The sequence below is a fragment of the Nerophis ophidion genome, linkage group LG04 (assembly GCF_033978795.1).
Source record: "Nerophis ophidion isolate RoL-2023_Sa linkage group LG04, RoL_Noph_v1.0, whole genome shotgun sequence".
In the NCBI taxonomy this organism is placed as follows: domain Eukaryota; kingdom Metazoa; phylum Chordata; class Actinopteri; order Syngnathiformes; family Syngnathidae; genus Nerophis; species Nerophis ophidion.
Window position 1 is genome coordinate 21,526,151 of NC_084614.1, and position 26,067 is coordinate 21,552,217.

The window sequence follows — 26,067 nt, forward strand, 5'->3', positions numbered from 1 at the left end:
AAAATGACACAATGCAAAAGTTTCCAGCAGTTCGTAACCAGTCTGGGTATTCATACGGTAAATGGTGGGAATGTGACGTGTTTTTCTATTTTCACATCTGGACCGAGTTCAGCTGGACTGCAGGGGAAGACACAGCTGTCACTACAGAACGTATTTCTCTGGACTCTGCAGAGAACACAAGTTGGTGTGTTTAATACTATATAATAGTAGAGTTTGATGGGTTCAACAGACAAGAAATGGAGATGTTAACAATTTAAGTTGATCAACTATGCTCGGGTTACTGTTGTTGGCTGCAAGAGGGCCTATTGTACAATCTTACTGCAAAACCTTGATCCAAGCGACACCCTCTGGCCAAATACTAGACTGCACCATGGCAAAGGCACAGCTGTGAAATATTTCAAATTCAAGAAATGTCATACTTTACATCATGTGGTCTTAAGATATGTTTACGAAAACATCATTAGATTTCGGTTGTTTTCCTTTAGAGCTAAATACAGATTTTTAAATTCGATTTAGTTATGAAATAAATAAATAAAAATTGTAATACATATTCGTCTTTTAGTTCAATTGGAAAATTCTAATAATTCTCATTTTAATTATTTTATCATCTAATCCAGTTGGTTATTTATTGAAAAAATATTTTTATAGTAATAATAATAATAATAATAATAATAGATTTGTGTTGCATTCTACATTTGAACAACAAATCTCAAAGTGCTACAGAGTAAAAACATAAACGCATTAAAACAAGACAGGGGAAAAAAAACATATTAAAAATTAACTGTATGTCTTTCTAAAAAAAAGTAGTTTTTGAGTCCTTTTTAAAAGTGTCCTCCGTCTGTGGGGCCATGATGTGGTCAGGAAGGACGTTCCACAGACGGGTAGCGGCAGCTTCAAAAGCTCTGTCCCCCATAGTCTTGATATTGACATTACTGTTGTTCCTCAAATTAGATTATATTTTACCTTTTTAAAAATGTAGAAATTCTTGGACAATTTAATGTATTTGATTATTTATAGTGTATCTGATACATCTATGTAAATACAGATTTGAATGTTGATCAAAACATGAATGTCAATTTTTTGTATTTCATATTATTATTATTTACATTTTAATGGCAACATACAATTGTAATTTTTAATATGTGCAGCTAAATATCCATGTTAAAATTCAATTTAATGAAATAAAAAAAATTAAAATTTGTAATTAAATACATTTTCATATTAAGATCTTTAGAACATTTGATATATGTATCCATTTAAAATAAACATTTGTGAAGATCTAAAAAAAAAATGGCTCAGTACATTTTTTTTCAGATTATGTCACATTAAGATTTACATAAACTTTGAATTAATTTACATGTTAAACACAATATTTAGTCAATGTAGGTTTTATTGAAATATAGTTTAATATTAAAATTCAATTAAACATATTTTTTGGTTTACAGTACATTGTTTTTCGAAAACTGATTAATTGATTCATATTTTAACTACAATATAATTAGTTGATAGTTTGTTTTTATTTATTAGCTATAGCTAAAATTCAGATGTTGAAATACAATTTTTATCATGAAATTAAGTATAATGTAGAGTACCTTTTTTAGGTTATATTTCACATTTAGATTAATAGAACATTTTGGAAATGAATTTTGATTAGAATTAAAATATTTGCTTTACAAATTTATGTATTTGATTGTCTTTTAGTTTATTAGATGCAGTTAAATACAGACATTAAAATGAATTTGCTCATTAATAAAAATTAAAATGTTCAATGCATTTTTTCAGATACATATTCCTTGTTTGGACTCATGAAAAATTGGATAACTTCTCCAATTAAAATAATATGTGATTTAGTGTAGTTATTTATAAATAATGTTCCTGAAATGAAATAAAATAAAACAATCATCTAATTTTTCTGATTATTTTTAACATTTTAATTAATCAAATATTTGGGACATTTATTTATATTTTGATTACAATATTCTTCAAGTTTGTAGTTTATTTTTAATTTCTTAGATATTAAAATTCTCTTTCATCATGAAATGAAGTTTTATTTTTTTGTGATTATGGCTCACATTTTAAAAAGACTAATGAATGTAATTTACATTATATATTTTTTAATACATAGCTAAGCATTGATATTAAAATTGAATTTGTTGATGAATTAAAAAAAAAAATCTAAGTTTGTTAAGATTTATAGAAACTGATTCACATTAGGACTTACAGTTTTATGTATTTAATATCCAGTAACTAAATACAGATATTACATCTTTTTTCAGATTACATTTCACATTTAGATTAATTAAAAAAAATGGTCAATGTATGTTTTGGTAAAAAGGGTGACATTTTCATACAAAGAGATGAAATATAACAAATTAGATGATGCAACTTATTAATTCATGAACTCTAACTTAAGAAGCTTCTTGCAGCCTCACAGAGTGCTGCTGACGTCACTGGAGTCCGGTTCTCTTCTGCAACAAAAAAAGTCGCAGAAGCAGCCCGTTTGCTGCAGTGGAATCTCACACGCACGCACACACACACACTGGTCCTGCTTGTGGCTGTCAGAACAAGCAGAGCGCAGGAGCTGCAGTGACTCAGCAGAGGTAAGTAAGAGCTTTTCACTGGAGTTTATATGACACATTCAGTGTCATATGTTGATTAACAGCTAAGCATTAAAGAGGTGGGATGGATGTGTTGTGATGCAATCTGGACTGGAGCCAAGTGATGCTGCCTGCATGCAGACTGTGTGCAAGGTGCCTTTAAGAGCTGCTTGAGTCTGGAGTGTCCTCTGGGATGGGATGTTGGATTTCATAGTCCGTATTGATGCAAATAAATCGTAAAACTGTATTCATCGCTCATATAGTTCGCACCTTGCAGGTATATTTAATGTTTTTATGTGGCGTGTGTGTGTGTGTGTGTGTGTATATACCTTTAAGAGGCCCCCAGCTGAGTCACTTGATTCAAGCAGTCAGATAGAGGACGTCCTCAACCTCCAAATTCCTGTAGCTATGGTGGGCTCATCTCGGTACCTTCTAATCTAGAGCAAAGGTGTCAAACTTGTTTTTATTTAGGGCCACATCGAAATTATGGCTCCCCTCAGAGGGCCTCTTGTAACAGTGAATATACTATAAATAGCCTCGTTACACATTTTGCAGAGGCAAATCTTTCATTATTATATTTTTACTGAAAGATTCATTTATATCTTGCTTTGAAATTGTAAGCCGAGGTAATGAGTAAGTATTAATTTTTCCTTCTAAAAGCCACTTGAATGATGGGGCGGACGATGTCAAACAATTTTTTGGCAGGCCAAAAAAATAAAGTGGCGGATGAAAATGATGTAGTGGGCCACGTAACTGACAAGGCAGACCACAGAAAATAAATAGCAGTCCACTTAAAATATTGTGATGGGCCACTTCAAATAATGTAGTGGACCACATAAAATTATGTGGCAGTTCACTTAAAATATTGCAGTGGGCCATTTCAATTATGTAGTGGACCACATAGATGATTTGGCAGGTCACTTAAAATATTGTAGTTGGCCACTTCAAGTAATGTAGTAAACCACATAAAATGATGTGGCTGTGCACTTAAAATATTGTAGTGGGCCAAATAAAATTAAGTGGCAGTCCATTTAAGGTATTGTAGTTGGCCACTTCAAATAATGTAGTGGACTACATACAATGATGTGGCAGTCCACTTAAAATGTTGTAGTTGACCACTTCAAATAATGTAGTGGACCACATAAAATGACGTGGCAGTCCATGTAAAATACAGTAGTGGGCCCCAGCAATTAATGTAGTGGACCACATAAATTGATTTGGCAGTCCACTTAAAATATTGAGGTGCGTCACTTCAAATAATGTAGTGGACTACATACATTAACGTGGCAGTCCACTTAAAATATCGTAGTTGGTCACTTCAAATAATGTACTGGGCCACATAAATTGATGTTGCAGTCCACTTGAAATATTGTAGTAGGCCACATAATATTATGTGGTAGGCCACATAATATTATGTAGCAGTCCACTTAAGGTAATGTAATTGGCCACTTCAAATAATGTAGTGGACTACACACAATGATGTGGCAGTCCACTTAAAATATTGTAGTTGGCCACATAAATTATGTGGCAGTCCACTTAAGGTATTGTAGTTGGCCAATTTAAAAAATATAGTGGACTACATACAATGATGTGGCAGTCCACTTAAAATATTGTAGTTGGTCACTTCAAATAATGTACTGGGCCACATAAATTGATGTGGCAGTCCACTTAGGGTATTGTAGTTGGCCAATTCAAATAATATAGTGGACTACATACAATGATGTGGCAGTCCACTTAAAATATTGTAGTTGGCCACTTCAAATAATGTAGTGGACCACATAAAATGAAGTGGCAGTCCACTTAATATACTGTAGTGGGCCACGGCAAACAATGTAGTGGACCACATAAATTGATTTGGCAGTCCACTTAAAATATTGAGGTGCGTCATTTCAAATATTGCAGTGGACTACATACAATAACGTAGCAGTCCACTTAAAATATTGTAGTTGGCCACTTTAAATAATGTAATGGACTATGTATAATGATGTGGCAGTCCACTTAAAATATTGTAGTTGGCCACTTCAAATAATGTACTGGACCACATAAATTGACGTGGCATTCCACTTCAAAATTGTAGTGGGCCACATACAATTATGTGGCAGTCCGCTTAAGGTATTGTAGTTGGCCACATCAAATAATGTAGTGCACTACATACTGTACAATGACATGGCAGTCCACCTAAAATATTGTAGTTGGCCACTTCAAATAAGGCAGTGGACCACACAAAATGATGGGGCAGTCCACTTAAAATACTGTAGTGGGTCACTTCAAATAATGCAGTGGACCACATAAATTGATTTGGCAGTCCACTTAAAATATTGAAGTGGGTCACTTCAAAGAATGTAGTAGGCAGGCCACTTCAAATAAATGTTCAAATCATGTAGTGGGCCACATAAATGACAAAGCGGACCACATAAAATGATGTGGCGGGCCATGTAATATAATGTGGTGAGTAACCTAAAATAATGTTGCAGGCCACATGAGATAACGTTGCAGGCTAATCAAAATGTGGCGGACTACATAACGTTACATGGTGGGCCACATAAAATAATGTGGCATGCCAAACTAAATTATGTAGCGGGCCACATAAAATAATGTAGCAGACCACATAAAAGGATGTGGTGGATCAAATAAATGTATGTGGCAAGCAACATATAAGAAAATGGCTGACCAATTTCAAATAATGTAGCTGACTAAATAAAAGTATGTGGCGAACCACAAAAAATAATGTTGCTGGCCATTTAAAATAATGGAGCGGACCACATAAAATTATGTGGCTGGTCCCCAAAATTATTTTGGCGGACCACATAAGTGTTGTGGAGGACCACATAAACGAACGTGGAGAGCCACATAAAAGAACATGGCTGACCAATTTCAAATAATTAAGCTGATTTTAAAGTACTGTATGTGGCGGACCACAGAAAATGATGTGTCAGGCCACATTGAATTATCTGGCAAGCCACATTGAATTATCAGGCGAGCCACATTACCTTGAATTAGAATTTCACACCTGTGTTTTAGATTCTTCCCGCTATCTCACCAAGATGGCTGACAACGACCCGAAAGACCCGGCTCCTTCATCGGGGACACTCTCCCCGGGCCAGCTGCAGTCTCACTTCAAGATGGAACCAAAGACCCTGGGGGTAAAAACACTTTGAGGTTAAAAGTGGTCACGATATTCACCAAAATACATGCACAACAATGCCCAGTGGGATGCATAGTGGTGGTCTATACGTGAGTAAGGATAACTTCACTTGTTTTTTTTGTTTTTTTAGGCCGTCCAGCTCGTTATTGCAGCTGTGATTCTGTGTCTGAGTGCCTCCGTGTTCCAAGTCCACGAAGTCCACTTCACGGCAGACATAGCCCTCTTCCTCATCGTGGTCATACAGGTCTGACATTTGAAAATTGCTTTCTGCAAATATATGACACTGATGGATCAATATCCACAGGTGACTTTGTCAGGGTCTGTGTTGATCTACAGTGGGAGAAGACCCACTCTCTTTTGGGTGAGTGACACATCAGTGCTAAATTTGGTGTCTTTTTTTTCTAGGGCTGTCACATTTAATGTGATTAGTCACCAAACAATGTTACATTAATCATGTATAACCTCAGATTAATCACACTATTTATTTTGACAGCACTTGCCTCTTTATCTTAAAAGCGGATGGTTACCTGGGTTGTTATACGGTCAGTGATTAGGTCAATTCCTACGCCAGTGTAAAGATGCGTGAGGAGACTTCAACTTCAATTTGGTCATGAAATCAATAATATGTTCAATGCATTTTTTTTTTCAGATACATTTCTCATTTAGATTCACGGAAAATTATTTTCTGTTTGTATTCTAATCGTTACAATTTAATATAATTGGTTATCTGCAGGGCTTCACAGTGGCAGAGGGGTTAGTGCGTCTGCCTCACAATACGAAAGTCCTGAGTAGTCCTGGGTTCAATCCCAGGCTCGGGATCTTTCTGTGTGGAGTTTGCATGTCCTCCACGTGACTGCGTGGGTTCCTTCCGTGTACTCCGGCTTCCTCCCACTTCCAAAGACATGCACCTGGGGATAGGTTGATTGGCAACACTAAATTGGCCCTAGTGTGTGAATGTGAGTGTGTTGGCCCTGCGATAAAGTGGCGACTTGTCCAGGGTGTACCCCATCTTCCGCCCGATTGTACCTGAGATAGATACCAGCGCCCCCCGCGACCCTAAAGGGAATAAGCGGTAAAAAATGGATGGATGGCTTATAATCAGTAATAGCTAAATACAGATATTATGATTACTTTTGTTCCTGATAAAAAAGTAATACATTATATATATATGCTTACGCACCAAACAGCAGTTTAGAGTACCCACCCTTTTTGGGTACACTCGAGGGAGTACTGGAAAGTGCTCCCCCGGGTGATTCCCTTGTCCTACTGGGGTACTTCAACGCTCACGTTGGCAACGACAGTGAAACCTGGAGAGGCGTGATTGGGAAGAATGGCCGCCCGGATCTGAACCCGAGTGGTGTTTTGTTATTGGACTTTTGTGCTCGTCACAATTTGTCCATTACAAACACCATGTTCAAACATAAGGTTGTCCATATGTGCACTTGGCACCAGGACACCCTAGGCCGCAGTTCCATGATCGACTTTGTAGTTGTGTCATCGGATTTGCGGCCTCATGTTTTGGACACTCGGGTGAAGAGAGGGGCGGAGCTTTCTACCGATCACCACTTGGTGGTGAGTTGGCTGCGATGGTGGGGGAGGATGCCGGACCGACCTGGCAGGCCCAAACGCATTGTGAGGGTTTGCTGGGAACGTCTGGCAGAGTCTCCTGTCAGAGAAAGTTTCTATTCCCACCTCCGGAAGAACTTCGAACATGTCACGAGGGAGGTGCTCTATTGTCGAGGCGGCTGATCGGAGCTGTGGCCGCAAAGTAGTTGGTGACTGTCGGGGCGGCAATCCTAAAACCCCTTGGTGGACACCAGCGGTGAGGGATGCCGTCAAGCTGAAGAAGGAGTCCTATCGGGTCCTTTTGGCTCATAGGACTCCGGAGGCAGTGGACATGTACCGACAGGCCAAGCGGTGTGCGGCTTCAGCGGTCACTGAGGCAAAAACTCGGAAATGGGAGGAGTTCGGGGAAGCCATGGAAAACAACTTCCGGACGTCTTCGAAGCGATTCTGGACCACCATCCGCCGCCTCAGGAAGGGGAAGCAGTGCACTATCAACACCGTGTATGGTGCGGATGGTGTTCTGCTGACCTCAACTGCGGATGTTGTGGATAGGTGGAAGGAATACTTCGAAGACCTCCTCAATCCCACCAACACGTCTTCCTATGAGGAAGCAGTGCCTGGGGAATCTGTGGTGGACTCTCCTATTTCTGGGGCTGAGGTCGCTGAGGTAGTTAAAAAGCTCCTCGGTGGCAAGGCCCCGGGGGTGGACGAGACCCGCCCGGAGTTCCTTAAGGCTCTGGATGCTGTGGGGCTGTCTTGGTTGACAAGACTCTGCAGCATCGCGTGGACATCGGGGGCGGTACCTCTGGATTGGTAGACCGGGGTGGTGGTTCCTCTCTTTAAGAAGGGGGACCGGAGGGTGTGTTCCAACTATCGTGGGATCACACTCCTCAGCCTTCCCGGCTAAGGTTTATTCAGGTGTACTGGAGAGGAGGCTACGCCGGATAGTCGAACCTCGGATTCAGGAGGAACAGTGCGGTTTTCGTCCTGGTCGTGGAACTGTGGACCAGCTCTATACTCTCGGCAGGGTACTTGAGGGTGGATGGGAGTTTGCCCAACCAGTCTACACGTGCTTTGTGGACTTGGAGAAGCCATTCGACCGTGTCCCTCAGGAAGTCCTGTGGGGAGTGCTCAGAGAGTATGGGGTATCGGACTGTCTTATTGTGGCGGTCCGCTCCCCGTACGATCAGTGCCAGAGCTTGGTCCGCATTGCCGGCAGTAAGTCGAACACATTTCCAGTGAGGGTTGGACTCCGCCAAGGCTGTCCTTTGTCACCGATTCTGTTCATAACTTTTATGGACAGAATTTCTAGGCGCAGTCAAGGCGTTGAGGGGTTCCGGTTTGGTGACCACAGGATTAGGTCTCTGCTTTTTGCAGGTGATGTGGTCCTGATGGCTTCATCTGACCGTGATCTTCAGCTCTCACTGGATCGGTTTGCAGCCGAGTGTGAAGCGACCGGAATGAGAATCAGCACCTCCAAGTCCGAGTCCATGGTTCTCGCCCGGAAAAGGGTGGAATGCCGTCTCCGGGCTTGGGAGGAGACCCTGCCCCAAGTGGAGGAGTTCAAGTACCTAGGAGTCTTGTTCACGAGTGGGGGAAGAGTGGATCGTGAGATCGACAGGCGGATCGGTGCGGCGTCTTCAGTAATGCGGACGTTGTACCGATCCGTTGTGGTGAAGAAGGAGCTGAGCCGAAAGGCAAAGCTCTCAATTTACCGGTCGATCTACGTTCCCATCCTCACCTATGGTCATGAGCTTTGGGTCATGACCGAAAGGATAAGATCACGGGTACAAGCGGTCGAAATGAGTTTCCTCCGCCGTGTGGCGGGGCTCTCCCTTAGAGATAGGGTGAGAAGCTCTGCCATCCGGGAGGAGCTCAAAGTAAAGCCGCTGCTCCTCCACATCGAGAGGAGCCAGATGAGGTGGTTCGGGCATCTGGTCAGGATGCCACCCGAACGCCTCCCTAGGGAGGTGTTTAGGGCACGTCCAACCGGTAGGAGGCCACGGGGAAGACCCAGGACATGTTGGGAAGACTATGTCTCCCGTCTGGCCTGGGAACGCCTCGGGATCCCCCGGGAAGAGCTAGACGAAGTGGCTGGGGAGAGGGAAGTCTGGCCTTCCCTGCTTAGGCTGTTGCCCCCGCGACCCGACTTCGGATAAGCGGAAGAAGATGGATATATATATATATATATATATTTGTACATGTATAAACTGTATATATGTGTATATGTATATATGAGTATATATGTATATATATATATATATATATATATATATATATATATATATATATATATATATATATATATATATATATATATATATATGTACGTGTGGGAAAAATCACAAGACTACTTCATCTCTACAGAACTGTTTCATGAGGGGTTCCCTCAATCATCAGGAAATTTTAATGGAAGCATTCACATACAATGGTTTGTATAGGGCACAGAGTGGGTGGGTACAGGCAAGCGTAGGGGCGTGGTGATTGGCTCATGTGTTACCTAGGAGGTGTTTCTGTCTGTGGCGGCATGTTGAAATGATTTCATGCCGCCCCTCATGAAACAGTTCTGTAGAGATGAAGTAGTCTTGTGATGTTTCCCACACCTACATATTGCGCTCTACCACGGTATCGAGCACTATTCTCTGGGTAATCTAATCTAATCAAGGTATATATATATATACACGTGTATATGTATTAATCTGTAGATGGATATATGTGTGTATATACTGTATGTATATGCGTATAACAAAAGATGAGAAATATAACCTTAGAGAAAAATGTAATTTAAAACATTTGTACGCACGTACAACACTTAAGACCTTCAGTATATCTGTAGGTGGAATTAAATTATGGAATGGATTGAGTAAAGAAATCAAACAGTGTAATAACATGAGCCACTTCAAGAAACTCTTCAATCTTAAAGTGTACAAAGTACAAAGAAGAAGAACTATGATAAACATTCTGAATTTATCTCATCCATCCATTCATATTTTAGATTATTTTACTCATCTCACAATAAGAAATATAACTTACTTCACCAGTTATTTATTTATTTGTATTGTTATTACTTATGGAGTATATTGTGAAGAAATTAAGAACAGGAAATCAACAAATGTTTAAGAAACTGCTATGTAAAAGAAAAGGGGTAGGATTAAATAAGCTCTGCTTCTTCCTACTCCTTTTCAAACATGTTGAATAGAGAAACTGGAAATTGTGATGTATCATGTTGTATGCATGCATCTTCGAAATAAACAATATTTATTACACAAAATAATGTTTTCGATATTTTTTTAATTTATAAATGTACTGATGTATAGTTATTTATTAGATATAGAGAGATAGAAATATTAGGAAAAAAATGTTCTCGCAAATTTTAAAAATAATATATTCATTCCTTTGTGTTTTGGTTTTGTATTTTGAACTTTTTAAATGGATCTAAACACAGATACCTGTATTAAAATTCTATTTAATCATGACAAAAAAGGTTTTTATTATATATTAAATGAATTCACATTTTAATAAATCTATTTTCTAACTTAATTTAGTTTTTTTTTTTTTTTAAGATATAGATAAATATGCATGAGGTGTGCTTGCTGGCAGTTTTCACTTAAAATACACCCTGTTTGTACTTTACAGTGATAAAGCAAAAAAAACGCAAGTACTGTAAAAAAAAAAAAAAAATATTCCTGTAGGACATTCTGAAAATCAAATTGCATTTGTGTCCAAATATTGTTATTTTTTTTTCAAGTTAATCTAAATAATGCAAGCTTTTTTCTGTGATTAATCACAATTCAAAAGTTTGATTACCGGTAATCTGATTTAAAAGTGTAATCATTTGACGGCACTAGTTTTTCATTTTAAAAAGTCCTTAAAATATAATAGTCGAGGCAATGTTCCACATGTATAAATGCTCTTTAAACATCAAAAAAAGTTCATGGATCATGTATTTAACTGCTTTTGAGGACACAAATGGTCTTTTCATGCTGCTTTTGACTAAAAAACAATTAAGACCTGTGTTCGAACAGTAGACGAATCCGTTAACCGTTCACTTAGAGATTCTTCGTTGTAACTTTTACAAATTTACACTTTTCATATTTGTTTTGAATGAAAAAGATTTTTATCGACGTATTTAAAAGAAAATGTAGAAATTTGTATAAATATTTGAAATGTATACCTAATGTAATAGAAATTAATAAAAATGTATTTAAATCAATTTTAAAAATGTTTAAGTCCATCCATATATTGATTAGTCCTTTTTTAAATAGCACTTTGAGATTTTGAAGGTGATTTAGCAAAAGAACATTTGAAAAAAACTCAAATGTTTACAAAAAAACTGGTAAAATGAATAAAATGTGTACGTATTAAAATAAATAAACAATATGATAAAAAAAATGTTTTACTATAAATATGAATTATGTAATTTTGCCCATTCATGTATACTGGCCAAATGTATGAAATGCTTACCAATCTATTTATTTATTTATCACATATGTAGCCCTTCAGTTATGGATTCAAGGCTGTGACTTTCACAAATTTACGCTAACTGATTGTAATAAATGAAAGATGCTTGCTGCAGCAACATCAAACAAAACGGCAGACGCTCTTCTTCATTTTGTATTGTTTACTTGTGAACTTAATCCTTCAAAAACTTAAAACAATAACGATGTGGGATCAACTGAATGGCAAAATGAAGCTAGTTTGTTACAGTAAGAAAGCGTTACGAAAAAGTAAGAGTAAGAAAAAGCAAGAGTGAGGTCAAAAAACTGTGTGGCTTGATTCCCCCATACCTGACTGCCATTACCCACAATACATTGCGTCCAAAAAACATCTTACCACACAGATCCTTCCGCCATATATGCAATTAAACAGTTATGTCATCAAATTATTTAGACAAATGTAATAATTACAACTATGATACCTTATGATTATTCCAAGCATGCAAATAAAGGTGAATAGTCCCATTTTGGCTGAGTAAACATAAAATGTAAATTACCTTAAATAGCATTTAGGCTCCTACAATAATTTGAAAAAAAAAATACACATCACACATTCATTTAAAATATAGTAAAATAAACAACATTTTAAAGAAGAGAAAACATTTTTTTATAGCACTTTGATGTTTACAAATTATTTTAAAAAAAAATTTGAAATAGGTTACTATATAAAAAAAAATACAATTAACAAATAACAATTATTAATACATGATGAATAATCATTAGTAATAATTTAGATAATATACAATTTGTTCATGACATATGCTAGCCATTTAGTTACACTAACTGTTTGGGTTGGCAGGTGAAATGTGCCCTCGTTTTGCATCTCATCAGCGCTGCCTTCGCCACCGCTGCCCTGGGTCTGATGTCCAAGCACCTCCCCTACAGGCAGGACTCATACCACTGCGAGCACTGCCGCCGATTGGAGCTCCACGCTGTGGTAATGACATGCATGCATGCATAAACACGCACACAATGCCTGTAGTAGCATGTGACAGTCACTGGCGTTAGCAACCTTAAAGTTATTGTAGTTTTCTGGCTTTTGTTTGGTGCAAGACTGAAACAATGTTTGCAAGACAGAATGATTATGCATAAAAAGTGTATTTAGAGCAGGGGTCATCAACCTTTTTGAAACCAAGAGCTACTTCTTGGGTACTGATTAATGCGAAGGGCTACCAGTTTGATACACACTTAAATAAATTGCCAGAAATAGGCAATTTGCTCAATTTGCTCAATGTGCCTTTAATAAATAAATCATATATAGATATAAAAAAATGGGTATTTCTGTCTGTCATTCCGCCGTACATTTTTTTTTTCCTTTTACAGAAGGTTTTTTGTATAGAATAAATGATGGAAAAAAACACTTAATTGAAGGGTTTAAAAGAGGAGAAAACAGGAAAAAAATGAAAATTAAATTTTGAAACATGGTTTATCTTTGATTTTGACTCTTTAAAATTCAAAATTCAACCAAAAAAATGAAGAGAAAAACTAGCTAATTCGATTCTTTTTGAAAAAATTAAAAAAAGAATTTATGGAACATCATTTGTAATTTTTCCTGATTAAGATCAATTTTAGAATTTTGACGACATTTTTTAAATAGGTTAAAATCCATTCTGCACTTTGGTAGAATATATAACAAATTGGACCAAGCTATATTTCTAACAAAGGCAAATGATTATTTCTTCTAGATTTTCCAGAACAAAAATTTAAAAAAAAATTCAAAAGATTTTGAAATTAAATTTAAATTAGATTCTAAAGATTTTATAGATTTGCCAGAATAATGTTTTTGAATTTTAATCATAATAACTTGGAAGAAATATTTCACAAATATTCTTCGTCGAAAAAACAGAAGCTAAAATGAAGAATTAAATTAAAATGTATTTATTATTCTTTACAATAAAAAAAAAAAAAATACTTGAACATTGATTTAAATTGCCAGGACAGAAGAGGAAGGAATTTAAAAGGTAAAAAGGTATATGTGTTTAAAAATCCTAAAATAATTTTTAAGGTTGTATTTTTTCTCTAAAATTGTCTTTCTGAAAGTTATATGAAGCAAAGTAAAACAATAAATGAATCTATTTAAACAAGTGAAGACCAAGTCTTTAAAATATTTTCTTGGATTTTCAAATTCTATTTGAGTTTTGTCTCTCTTAGAATTAAAAATGTCGAGCAAAGCGAGACCAGCTTGCTAGTAAATAAATAAAATGTAAAAAACAGAGGCAGCTCACTGGTAAGTGCTGCTATTTGAGCTATTTTTAGAACAGGCCAGCAGGCTACTCATCTGGTCCTTACGGGCTACCTGGTGCCCGCGGGCACCGTGTTGGTGACCCCTGATTTAGAGAATAAATATCAAAAGCCTAAAATGAGATAACATGCAAACTGACATTCAAAATAGCAACTTGAGTACACAAACCCATAAAGATTTGACTTCATATCCTGTGGTCAGGGCTGATAAATCAGGATTTATCTAACTAATTTGATTTATGTAACTAACATGCTTACAGCTGGTGTGCAAACATATATCAGGATATCAAATTGAGTATAGCATTACAAGTCATACCAAAGACTATAAAAATGGGACCCTGCATGGCACTGAGCATCAAGGGTTGGAATTGGGGGTTGAATCACCAAAAATGATTCTCGGGCGCGGCCACAGCTGATGCTCACTGCTCCCCTTACCTATCATGGGGTGATCAAGGGTGATGGGTCAAATGCAGAGAATAATTTCACCACACCTCGTGTGTGTGTGATGATCATTGGTACTTTAACCTTAGTACAAAAGTATTGTACTATTTCAAAAGCCTATTAGACTGAACACTTTGAATGCTAACATGTAGCTAGCTAGCAACTTGAACATTGAAAATCTGAAGGTAAAACTAAACTTTTTCTGCTAAGAATCGTGTGCTAACATTTACTGTAGCAGGGTAGCAACTCTAGTGCAGAAAGTTCTGACGCAGACCCATGACACCAGTACATCATGCCCTGAAGTACTAGAAAGTATATTTCCAAAGGCAAATGAGACTGAATTGCTAATATGCTAACATGCTAATAGTTAGTATGCTAGCACATATCAAGAATCAATTTAAATGCCGAAAGTGCTAAAATACAACTAAAAAGATTATACATCATGTGCTGTAGTACTCGTTCAAAAGCCTAATGAGACCGCATAGAAGTGCTAACATGTTAACAGTTGGTATGCCATACTTGCGAACCTTGAGACCTCCGATTTCGGGAGGTGGTTTGGGCGGGGGGCGTGGTTAAGAAGGGACGAGTATAATTCACCAACTCGAGTATTTCATATATATTTCATATATATATATATATATATATATATATATATATATATATATTTGAAATACTTGACTTTCAATGAATTCTAGCTATATATAGTCATTTTATTTTATATATATTAAAATAAATAGTTGAATTTCAGACGGCACCTATCAAATACACAGTAATAAAAACAAAGTTGTTCTACTAACTGTACTGTGCTTGCTGGTTATTAAAAAAAAAAAAAAACACAACACTTACCTTTCATTATTTGAGTAACCTTTGTTCTGCCATTTGCGCACTGGCGAGAGTCACTTGCCGTCAGGTGCGCAACACCACGTAAATCGTTGGCCAATCAAAGGCAATCCCATAACGCTATAGCCAACATTCACCAGGAGATGGCAACAGACAACATAGAATCACTCTATTACAGAGGGCGTCGCCATGGCTGTAACTTCCTCGTTCTTCTGCTTCGTCTCCTTGTGTGTGCAGTTTTTTATTAAAAATCCGTAGATGTAACGTGATTGGGCAGGCAAGCTGTTTACATGACAGGAAAGCGGACGTGAAAACAGGCTGTCCCCACTCATGTCCGCATGGAGCTGGAGGGGGCATGAATTTTGGGAGATTTCCGTGAAAACATTTGTTCCGGGAGGTTTTCGGGAGAGGCGCTGAATTTCGGGAGTCTCCCGGAAAATCCGGGAGGGTTGGCAAGTATGTGGTATGCTACCATATATTGAGTTAGCAACTTGAGTGCAGAAATTGATAAAACACACCAACAAATATTTTATAATCTCTGGCTATAAATATGGAATCACCAGACTTGGAGGCTACCATAAATTGATTAACGTGGACCCCGACTTAAACAAGTTGAAAAACATATTCGTACGGAATTTGTACTGTACTGTGCAATCTACTAATAAAAGTTTCAATCAATCAATTTGGTCATTAAGGTGTTTATTTAGTAGCAAAAAAAGCAAATAACAGACCTGACACAAAAGTATATTCCTTTCAAAATGACAACTTTTTGGCTTTTAAAAACACTGAAATAAATCAAGAATTGATTATTGAAGTTAGTAGCTGTTTCATTTTTAGATCCATCCATCCATTTTCTACCGCTTGTCCTTTTCGGGGTTACGGGGGGTGCTATCTCAGCTGCATTCGGGCGGAAGGCAGTGTACACCCTGGACAAGTCTCCACCTAATAGCAGGGCCAACAAAGATAGTCAGACAACATTCACACTCTCATTCAGACACTAGGACCAATTTAGTGTTGCCAGGTGCATGTTTTTGGAGGTGGAAGGAATCATGCAGAGTAAAACAATTATGGAATCACTCAATCCTGAGGGAAAAACAAACCAAAAAACTACAGCGACTTTCTCTGATTATTGTTGTCAGATCAGCTTTGAAGGTTGGAGTGTTGTCTTGGACCATTTTATTCAATTTCCACCACAGAGTTTCCTTTGGATTGAGATGCTGACTATTTGCAGGCGGTGGCATTGACCTTGTGTGTAGTAAAGTTTTTACACTTTTTTGTTCTATTATTATCTTGAAAACTGATGTCATCATCCCCAAACATTGATGGAATTATAGACGTGTCCAAAATGTCGTTGTGTGCATTTATTGAAGATGTAACGACTTGCAGCCCGACATTATCAAAGACTGTGGATATTTGCACGTTTTCTTCAGGCAGTCGTCTTCATAAATCACATTGGAACGGCACCAAACAAAAGTTCCAGCATCATCACAATTCGAAGTCACAATTTTATCACTGAATACGACTTTCATCCAGCCATCCATAGTGCACCATTGCGTTCCTTAGAGCAGGGGTCGGGAACCTTTTTGGCTGAGAGAGCCATTATTTTAAAATGTATTTCCGTGAGAGCCATATAATATTTTTTAACACTGAATACAAATAAATGTCTGCATTTTTAAGTAAGACCAACACTTATAGAGTATAATATGTCACAAACTCACATGGCAGCAGTAGTGGCGACCCCAAGAAGCAGGAACCAGGAGAGCGAAGAGCAGGTAAGATGCTTTTAAAGGCCTACTGAAACCCACTACTACCGACCACGCAGTCGGATAGTTTATACATCAATGATGAAATATTAACATTGCAACACATGCCAATACAGCCTTTTTAGTTTACTAAATTGCAATTTTAAATTTCCCGGGAGTTTCTTGTTGAAAACGTCGCGGAATGATGACGTATACGCGTGACGTCACAGACTGTGAGGAAATATTAGCGCTGCGCACACACACAGCTAAAAGTCGTCTGCTTTAACCGTATAATTACACAGTATTTTGGACATCTGTGTTGCTGAATCTTTTGCAATTTGTTCATTTAATAATGGAGACTATAAAGAACAATGCTGTTGGTGGAAAGCGGTGGATTCCAGCTGTCTTTAGCACCGAGACCCAGCCAGCGTTTCTTTGTTTGTTGTGAAAGCAGAGCGGTCAAGCGAACATGTTTTTTCTACCAGCATGTTTTTGGATGGGGAAATTGTGATTTATATCTTACCGAAGACATCCGTGGATTATACGTCGTTCTGCAGCAGCTGTGAGCTTGGCTCCTCGGCTTCTCTCTGAGACACAGTGTGTTCAACGCAGCCATCCGACCTCGAGGTATGGCTTTACAATCTATAAAATCTCACTAAAACACTATTAAAACAATAAGCAGATAAGGGATCTTCCAGAATTATCCTAGTACATGTGTTTAATTACATCTGAAACGCTCACACTGCCGTCGCCCGGAGCTGTCGCTTTTTTTTTTTTTTTCCTAGTCCGTCACTATCAATATCCTCAAACACGAATCTTTCATCCTCGCTCCAATTAATGGGGAAATTGTCGCTTTCTCGGTCAGAATCGCTTGCGCTGCTGGCGTCCATGATTGTAATCAATGGGTGGATGTGAGGAGTCCGACAATCTGTGACGTCACGCGGACTACTTCCGGGAAAGGCAGGGCTTTTTTAAGAGCGACCAAAAGTTGCGAAATTTATCGTCGATTCTCTCTACTAAATCCTTTCAGCAAAAATATGGCAATATCGCGAAATGGACCTGCTATCCCCGGTTAGATAAGAAAATCTCATTTCAGTAGGCCTTTAATATCATCAACGGAGGAGAATGAAGCAGTCTTGCATGTACAGTTCTAAACAATAGTCAATCTTCGAGCCCTGAGGAGCGCCTGAGACAAGCATAAATAGAAACATGCTGATTGGCAGCAGGTGTGGACCAGTTGCCAATCAGCAGCAGGTTAGGGAAAAATAACACAGCGCCCAGTGGGACAAGCAGAAAAATGGAAACAAAATAAGAGCACTGATGGGAAGTAAATACAAAACAAAAAAGCACAAACAGAAATTAAGGGACAGATCTTCGCATAATAAGTCTGTTATTCTTTTTGATAACATTTTTCCTGGAAGCTCACCGATGATGAATAGAATACTTCTTACCATTAATGCGCATTCTTGAACAGGTGCGGTAGAAAACAGATGGATGGATTAAAATGTATGAGAATGTTTTATATTTTGAACTACAGCGGATTTATTCATTACTTATCGTGTTAAGCAATGTCAGCTAAGATTTATCTGAGAGCCAGATGCAGTCGTCAAAAGAGCCACATCTGGCTCGAGAGCCATAGGTTCCCTACCCCTGCCTTGGACCATTGGAACCTTGTTTTCTTCCTTTAGGCGCTTTCTTATATTTTGGTCACAGGCGGTGACGCCATTTTCCACGCATTTTTTTCTTTATTTCTGTTTTCCAAGACATATTGCTGTGAAGTTTTCTGTTCTGACGCTTTGATGTTTTTCTTGGTCTACCAGTTTGCTTGCTTTTTACAAACTCCCCATGTTGCACCGATGTTAGACACAGGTGACCGTGAACAATCAACATCTTTTGCAAGATTGCGTGAGGATTTATTCCCGGCCTTTGTTTCAATTGACATCACTCGCGATGGAGTCATGATTCATGTCGATCCACCTGGTGCAACAGCTCCCCAAGGTGTGAACACTCCTTTTTAACTGCAGAACAATGAACAGATGTTTTGGAAACAAACATTTACAGGGTGATTCCTTACATGTTTTCCTTAAAAATAGTGATTCCATAATTGTTTCACTATGTTTAATCCAAACATGAAACTGTTACCAACTACCACAATTTATGATCTTGATTTTGCTTAATGGTTTTTAAAACCAGAAAGTGGTCTTTTGAAATGACTACAATTTTGTGTCATGTCTGTTATCTGCTAGTCCATCCATCCATTTTCTACCGCTTATTCCCTTTGGGGTCGCGGGGGGTGCTGGTGCCTATCTCAGCTACAATTGGGCGGAAGGAATGTACACCCTGGACAAGTTGCCACCTCATCGCAGGGACAACACAACACAGCATTCACACTCACATTCATCTGCTAGTTTTCCACAAAACTAAACTGTACATCCTTTAATTAACCTCTTAAGGCCCAAGCTGTTTGTTTACATGCTTTTTGTTTATTTCTCTTTGCTATTTGGGCTTATTGGACCCTAATTAGAATAAAATCTAAGAATCATCTTTTGATATGATGTACTTCGTCCATAAGTACACAAATGTGTACTTTATTTTTAGTGACATGCTAATTCTTATTTTTACACTTTTTTCCCTAAATTTCATTGTATGTTATACTCTTCTAACACCACCAGATGGCAGTATACGTGTCCACATAAGTGGCCATAAGACCCCAATTAAGTATTAATAAGAGCTAAAATGTTGCTGTCCACACATGTGGCCCTTTAGAGGTTTTCAATTAAGGGTGATTTTCACATTTTTTTGCCTGGGGTTGAATATCATGTGCTGAAGTAGTATTTTCAAAATGAGACCCAATTAAAGTGCTAACATGCTAACAGTTGGTATGCTATCATATATCAAGTAAGCAACTTAAATGCAGAATGTGCACTCAAACATATTGTACATCATGTGCTGTAGTTTGATGCCAAAAGCCTAATGGCTAAAATGCTAACACATCAATGACAGTTAATGCATCCTGCAATAGTTATCAACAAAGTATCCATGATGTTTTGTCTTTGCAGCAACATTGTTTCAGGAAATGCACAGCGCTGATCGAGCAAAAGTGTGAAGTAAGTGACTGACCGCTCTCAATGCACTTAAGAAGACGGACATTGAAACATACTCTGCAATCATTTTATTACGTACTGACATGGATTTTTCGTTTCCTAAGCTACAGTCCTGCTTTGTTTGCTCTGTTTCTGGCCAGCTCTTGATTGACGGGATCCTAGGAACGCTGGTGGTGTTCCTGGTGCTGGAGCTGCTCATCTGCATCACCGCCATGCTCTTTGGACTCACCGTGCTCGCAGCTCGTAGAAGTCAGGTCAGCCTATGACGTAGGATTATCGAACCGACAGAATATTAATATGTGAATGCTGAAAAGCATTATTTGTTCACGTCAGTCTTTTTTATTTTTTCAATTATATTTATATAGCTCTTTTCTCTAGTGACTCGAAGCGCCTTTACATAGTGAAACCCAATATCTAAGTTACATTTAAACCAATGTGGGTGGCACTGCGAGCAGGTGGGTAAAGTGTTTTGCCCAAGGACACAATGGTAGTGCTTAGGATGGCGGAAGCGGGGATCGAACCTGGAACCCTCAAGTTGCTGGCACGGCCCCTCCACCAACCGAGCTATACTGCCCCAGTCAATAGCTAGGATACTAATGTAGCTAGCATGATTTATTTATTTTTTGGTAATTTTTGCTAAAAGTCAAATATTTTGTTACCTGACACATGCTAATTGTTAGCATGTTAATGTTAGTATGCAAGCGTTTGAACTTATTTTGCTGACATACACCTCAGACCATACATGCCAACCCTCCGGGATTTTCCCGGGAGACCCCTGAAATTCAGCGTCTCTCCCGAAAACCTCCAGGACAAATTTTCTCCCGAAATTCAGGCGGAGCTGGAGGCCACGCCCCCTCCAGCTCCATGCAGACCTGACTCAGCAATGTTGTGACACTCTTAAACAGGACAATACTGCCATCTGCTGTACATAGAATAGAATGTACTTTATTGATCCCTGGGGGAAATTCAGCACCACAGTTCGCTCACGATAAACGATGATAATAATAAATAATATAATATATATAATATATATAATAATATATGAATCATAAAAATATATATTCTACATTTAAGTGCATTCAAGGAATATATGCATTATACTGTTTATACAGTGTGATGGCTGTCGGTATGAAGGACCTCCTGTGTCATTCCGTGTTACATTTTGGGAGTCTGAGGCTTCCACTGAACGTGCTCATTCTCTCCACAAGGCCCGAGTGTAGTGGGTGGGAGGTGTTGTCCAAAATGGCTAGGAGTTTTGCTGGACTTCTTCTCTCTGACACCACCGCCAGAGTTTAGCTGTGCATGCATATGTTTATAAAAATAGTGACAGAGAATATGGACAATTCAACCCTTAACTCAACAATGAGTAGATGAGTTTTATGTGTGTGTATATGTGTAAAAAAATTAACACTGAAATTCAAATATTTATTTTATTTATATATATATATATATATATATATATATATATATATATATATATATATAGCTAGAATTCACTGAACGTCAAGTATTTCTTAAATATATATGAAATATTTGACTCTTAACCACACCCCCAACCACGCCCCCCGCCCCGACCACAACCTTAGCATTAGCATACATGTTAGCTTTCTTAGCAAATCTTACTGCCATTTACTGTATACATATAAAACATTTTGTTACTTTACGCATGATAACTATTACATTTTAATGTTAGCATGCTTGATTTTTGACTCCTGTACAGGTATATACCGCAAAGTCAAATATTGTGTTACTTCATGCACGTTTACTAATAGTATGCTATCTTATGTTATGCTATATATATATTTTTTAGCTCATTTTGAGGTATATGCCTTACGGTCAAAAATGTTACTTCATGCATAATAACTGTTCACTTGCTATCTTTTTAGTTACACTTTATAGGTGTACATCTCCAAATGAAAAAATGTTATTTCATGTTAGTATGCAGGTATTCTTTGCTAATTTTAGCAGGGTAATGTTAGCAAGTAAGGAACCAGCAAGTAAACAACAATTATTGGCCAATGCATTCATATCCAATATTGCGTTAATTCACATGCTAACTGTTAGTATTTGTACATGTTAACATTGGCCTGCCAGCTGTTGTTCTCGCTCATTTTGCAGGTATACCAAATATTTGGTCACTTTACGCATGCTAACTGTTACCGTGTTATCTTTTTTTTAGCTCATTTTGAGGTATACGCCTTTTTGCTAATATTGTAGGTATCCAACTCCGTAAAATATTTTCTTACTTGATGTATGGTAACTGTTAGTATGGTAAGCAACAAGTAAGTAAAAAACAATAAACGGCCAATGTATTCACATTTTGTTACTTCAATTATGCTTACTTAAAATTTTAACATGTTAACATTGGCATGCTAGCTTTTTTTTTTTTAGCTAATTTTGCAGATATACACATCAAATTCAAATATTTGGTTACTCTACGCATGCTAACTTTTAAGCTCATTTTGCAGGTATATACGCACAAATAACTGTTAGCATGCTTTTTTTTTAGCTGATTTTGTAGGTATATGCCTGAGAGTGAAAAATTGTGTTATTTCAAGCATACATACATTAACGTGATACGATAGCTTCTTTTTTTTTTAACTCGTTTTGCTGGAACACACCTCTGACTCAGCTATTTTGTTACTTTGCATATGCTAACTGTAACATGTTAACGTTAACATGCTATCTTTTTAGCTAATTTTGCAAATATACTCCTCATAGTTAAATACCTTGTTACTTCTCGCAACATTTAGCTTTTTTGCTCATTTTGCTTGTATACACACAAGAGTCATTCATTGTGTTACTTGATGCGGCCATTGTGCTAACTGTTAACATTTCAGTTTCGCTTTTAAGCATTCACATGCAATTTCAAGGGAAATTGCAATTTTTTTAGTTGCTACTGATTTTTAAAAAAGTTACTGTTCAATACTGTGACCCTTTCAGATATTAAAAGTGATTTCTGAAAATAAATTATGAATACATGAACAAATAATAACAAAAATAAAAACAGTTAAAATATATCAATGCATAAAAATATATGTACAGTATGCATAAATATATACTAAAATAATGTAGCCAATCCATGTAATATATCAATCAATGTTTTTTACAGGCTCCAAGTGAGCGACCACGATATCCCCAGACTCGCCCCCCACCATCTCCATCTCCAGTTGTCCACGTTGTTCCGGTTGCTGCCGAGCCAAGTGTATCCCAGGTACCACACACACAAAGAAACAAATCAAATATTCGACTCTTTCTCTTTCTATGCCACATCAATGTGGAATGCACTCCCAACAGGTGTAAAAGTAAGTGCATCTCTATATTCCTTCAAAACCGCTCTAAAACAACACCTCCAGGCAACTTCAACCCTTTACTAATACCCTCTTCCATTCACATCCCATCTCCCCGGATTGTAAATAACCTAATGTAAATAATCAAATGTACTTCTAATGTATTTACTTGCTTTTATGCTATCTGAACTCACTATGTTCTCTGCTCACTGTACATATCCTACTAAGTAAGACCTACACTGTTTCAATGTCCATTTCTCTGTTGATGACAATTGTTGATGACTGAAGTACTGATATCAACCAAAGCTCCTCATCCCACCCCCCAGATTGTAAATAATGTAAATAATTCAATGCATATACTATGATGATTAACCTGTGTGATGACTGTATTATGCTGATAGTATATATTTGTACCATGAATTGATTAACGTGAACCCCGACTTAAACAAGTTGAAAAACTTATTCGGGTGTTACCATTTAGTGGTCAATTGTACGGAATATGTACTGAACTGTGCAATCTACTAATAAAAGTATCAATCAATCAATCAAAAACACAACAGTGTCATGAATTGTTCAAATAATCCATGTGTTTACATCCTGTGTGTCAGCAGGTGGCGGTCGTTGTGACCGAACCAGACTCTGAGCTGGTGGACGACATCGCCACTCCGCCGACGGAACCTCAGGTGGAACCTATTTACCCATGAACACACACACACACTTTTCCGGCATCTGCCGTTGTGTAAATACAGATGCTGCACCTGGTGCTTTTTAACAATGTCCCACCTCTCCCCTTCTTTGTCTTTTTATGACCGATTTGTGCGTCAACTCAGGCGACAATTTGAATAGAAACCAAGAAAAACACACCTATCACCTACTATAACTCTGTTATTAGACATGTGAACTACATTATGTATTGACAGGCAGTGTGAGGAAATCATATATATTCTCCTCACTAGTAGAATTTGTATTTACATTAATGCTATTTTAAATAAATACAAAGAAAATAATTATTGCTAATGTTGCTATGTCCAGAAACTAAAAAAGGCCTACTGAAATGAGATTTTCTTATTTAAACGGGGATAGCAGGTCCATTCTATGTGTCATACTTAATCATTTCGCGATATTGCCATATTTTTGCTGAAAGGATTTAGTAGAGAACATCGACGATAAAGTAGCAACTTACTTTTGGTGCTGAATAAAAATCCTCGCCTGTACCGGAAGTAGCAGACGATATGCGCGTGACGTCACGGGTTGTTGAGCTCCTCACATCTGAACATTGTTTACAATAATGGCCACCAGCAGCGAGAGCGATTCGGACCGAGAAAGCGACCAATTCCCCATTAATTTGAGCGAGGATGAAAGATTCGTGGATGAGAAAAGTGAGAGTGAAGGACTACAAAAAATTTTTTTTTAAAAAGACTATACAGTGGGAGAGATTTAGATGTTATTAGACAAATTTACTAGGATAATTCTGGAAAATCCCTTATCTGCTTATTGTGTTACTAGTGTTTCAGTGAGATTATATGGTCGTACCTGTACAACCTGAAAGTCGGCCCTGCACCAGTCGACGGGTGGTGGCGATGCCCATCTCTGCCCTTCGAAAGGGACCCTCTTCGAAACAGGGTCTTTCGAAATGATCGCTGCATAATACACTGTTCTTTGTGTGTGTGGTCCAATCCAACCGTGTTCGCTTGACCGCTCTATTCCATAGTAAAGCTTCACGTCATCTTTCGGGAATGTAAACAATGAAACACCGGCTGTGTTTGTGTTGCTCAAGGCGGCCGCAATACACCGCTTCCCACCTACAGCTTTCTTCTTTGACGTCTCCATTATTCATTGAATAAATTGCAAAAGATTCAGCAACACACATGTCCATAATACTGTGGAATTATGCGATGAAAAGAGACGACTTATAGCTGTGAACGGTGCTGGAACAAAATGTCCTCTACAATGCGTAACGTCACGCGCACGCGTCATCATACCGCGTTGTTTTAGCATGATACTTCCGCCCGAAATTTAAAATTGCAATTTAGTAAACTAAAAAGGCCGTATTGGCATGTGTTGCAATGTTAATATTTCATCATTGATATATAAACTATCAGACGGCGTGGTGGGTAGTAGTGGGTTTCAGTAGGCCTTTAATGGCATTGTCTATTATCCACCACTTAATGGCATGTTTAGCTTTAAATGTGCAAAAGAACTATAGTAAATGATCAATTGCCACTGAAGCATTGTATGTATTCTGCATTCTGTGACAAACACTGTATAATGCAAAAAAATGTCAAATAAAATCATTAATAAATCCTGTGTTTTGTGTGTTTAATTATTTCCAGTCCAATGTTAACAAAGCAGGAAATGCTAAAGAGAACCACAATATTAACTCGCAAAGGTTATAAACATCCATTCATCCATTTTTTACCCCTTTTTCCCTTTGGAATCGCGGGGGACACTGGTGCAAATCTCAGCTACAATCGGGCGTAAGGCGGGGTACACAAGTCGCCATGTCATCACAGGGCTATAAACATATTTTGTTATATTGTATTAGATTACCGTATTTCCTTGAATTGCCGCGGGGCATATAGTACGCGCCTGCCTTGAATTACTG

The 26,067-nt window shown here is 37.8% G+C and overlaps 1 protein-coding gene across 3 annotated transcripts; it reads left to right on the top strand.

Moving 5' to 3' along the window:
- Window positions 1-45: 45 nt before the first annotated feature.
- si:dkey-81h8.1 (uncharacterized protein LOC100034657 homolog) lies at window positions 46-25,769 on the top strand. 3 transcript variants are annotated; one of them, XM_061897420.1, is made up of 10 exons: window positions 46-184; window positions 2,427-2,600; window positions 5,619-5,740; window positions 5,873-5,986; window positions 6,047-6,103; window positions 12,604-12,741; window positions 20,128-20,175; window positions 20,313-20,426; window positions 23,285-23,386; window positions 24,071-25,769. In XM_061897420.1, exons 3-10 carry the CDS (start codon window positions 5,642-5,644, stop codon window positions 24,164-24,166), a joined length of 768 nt encoding a protein of 255 aa, XP_061753404.1. In that variant the 5' UTR covers window positions 46-184; window positions 2,427-2,600; window positions 5,619-5,641; the 3' UTR covers window positions 24,167-25,769. The 3 variants fall into 3 exon arrangements, with proteins under 3 accessions (XP_061753404.1, XP_061753405.1, XP_061753406.1); XM_061897421.1 differs by having other exon boundaries at window positions 24,074-25,769; XM_061897422.1 differs by lacking the exon at window positions 20,128-20,175.
- Window positions 25,770-26,067: the final 298 nt, after the last annotated feature.

Coding starts and splice junctions, on each gene's coding strand:
- si:dkey-81h8.1 (XM_061897420.1), top strand. CDS start 5,642: ATGGCTGACAACGACCCGAAAGACCCGGCTCCTTCATCGGGGACACTC. Junction 6,104..12,603: donor GAAGACCCACTCTCTTTTGG/GTGAGTGACACA, acceptor TTGGGTTGGCAG/GTGAAATGTGCCCTCGTTTT. Junction 12,742..20,127: donor GATTGGAGCTCCACGCTGTG/GTAATGACATGC, acceptor TTGTCTTTGCAG/CAACATTGTTTCAGGAAATG.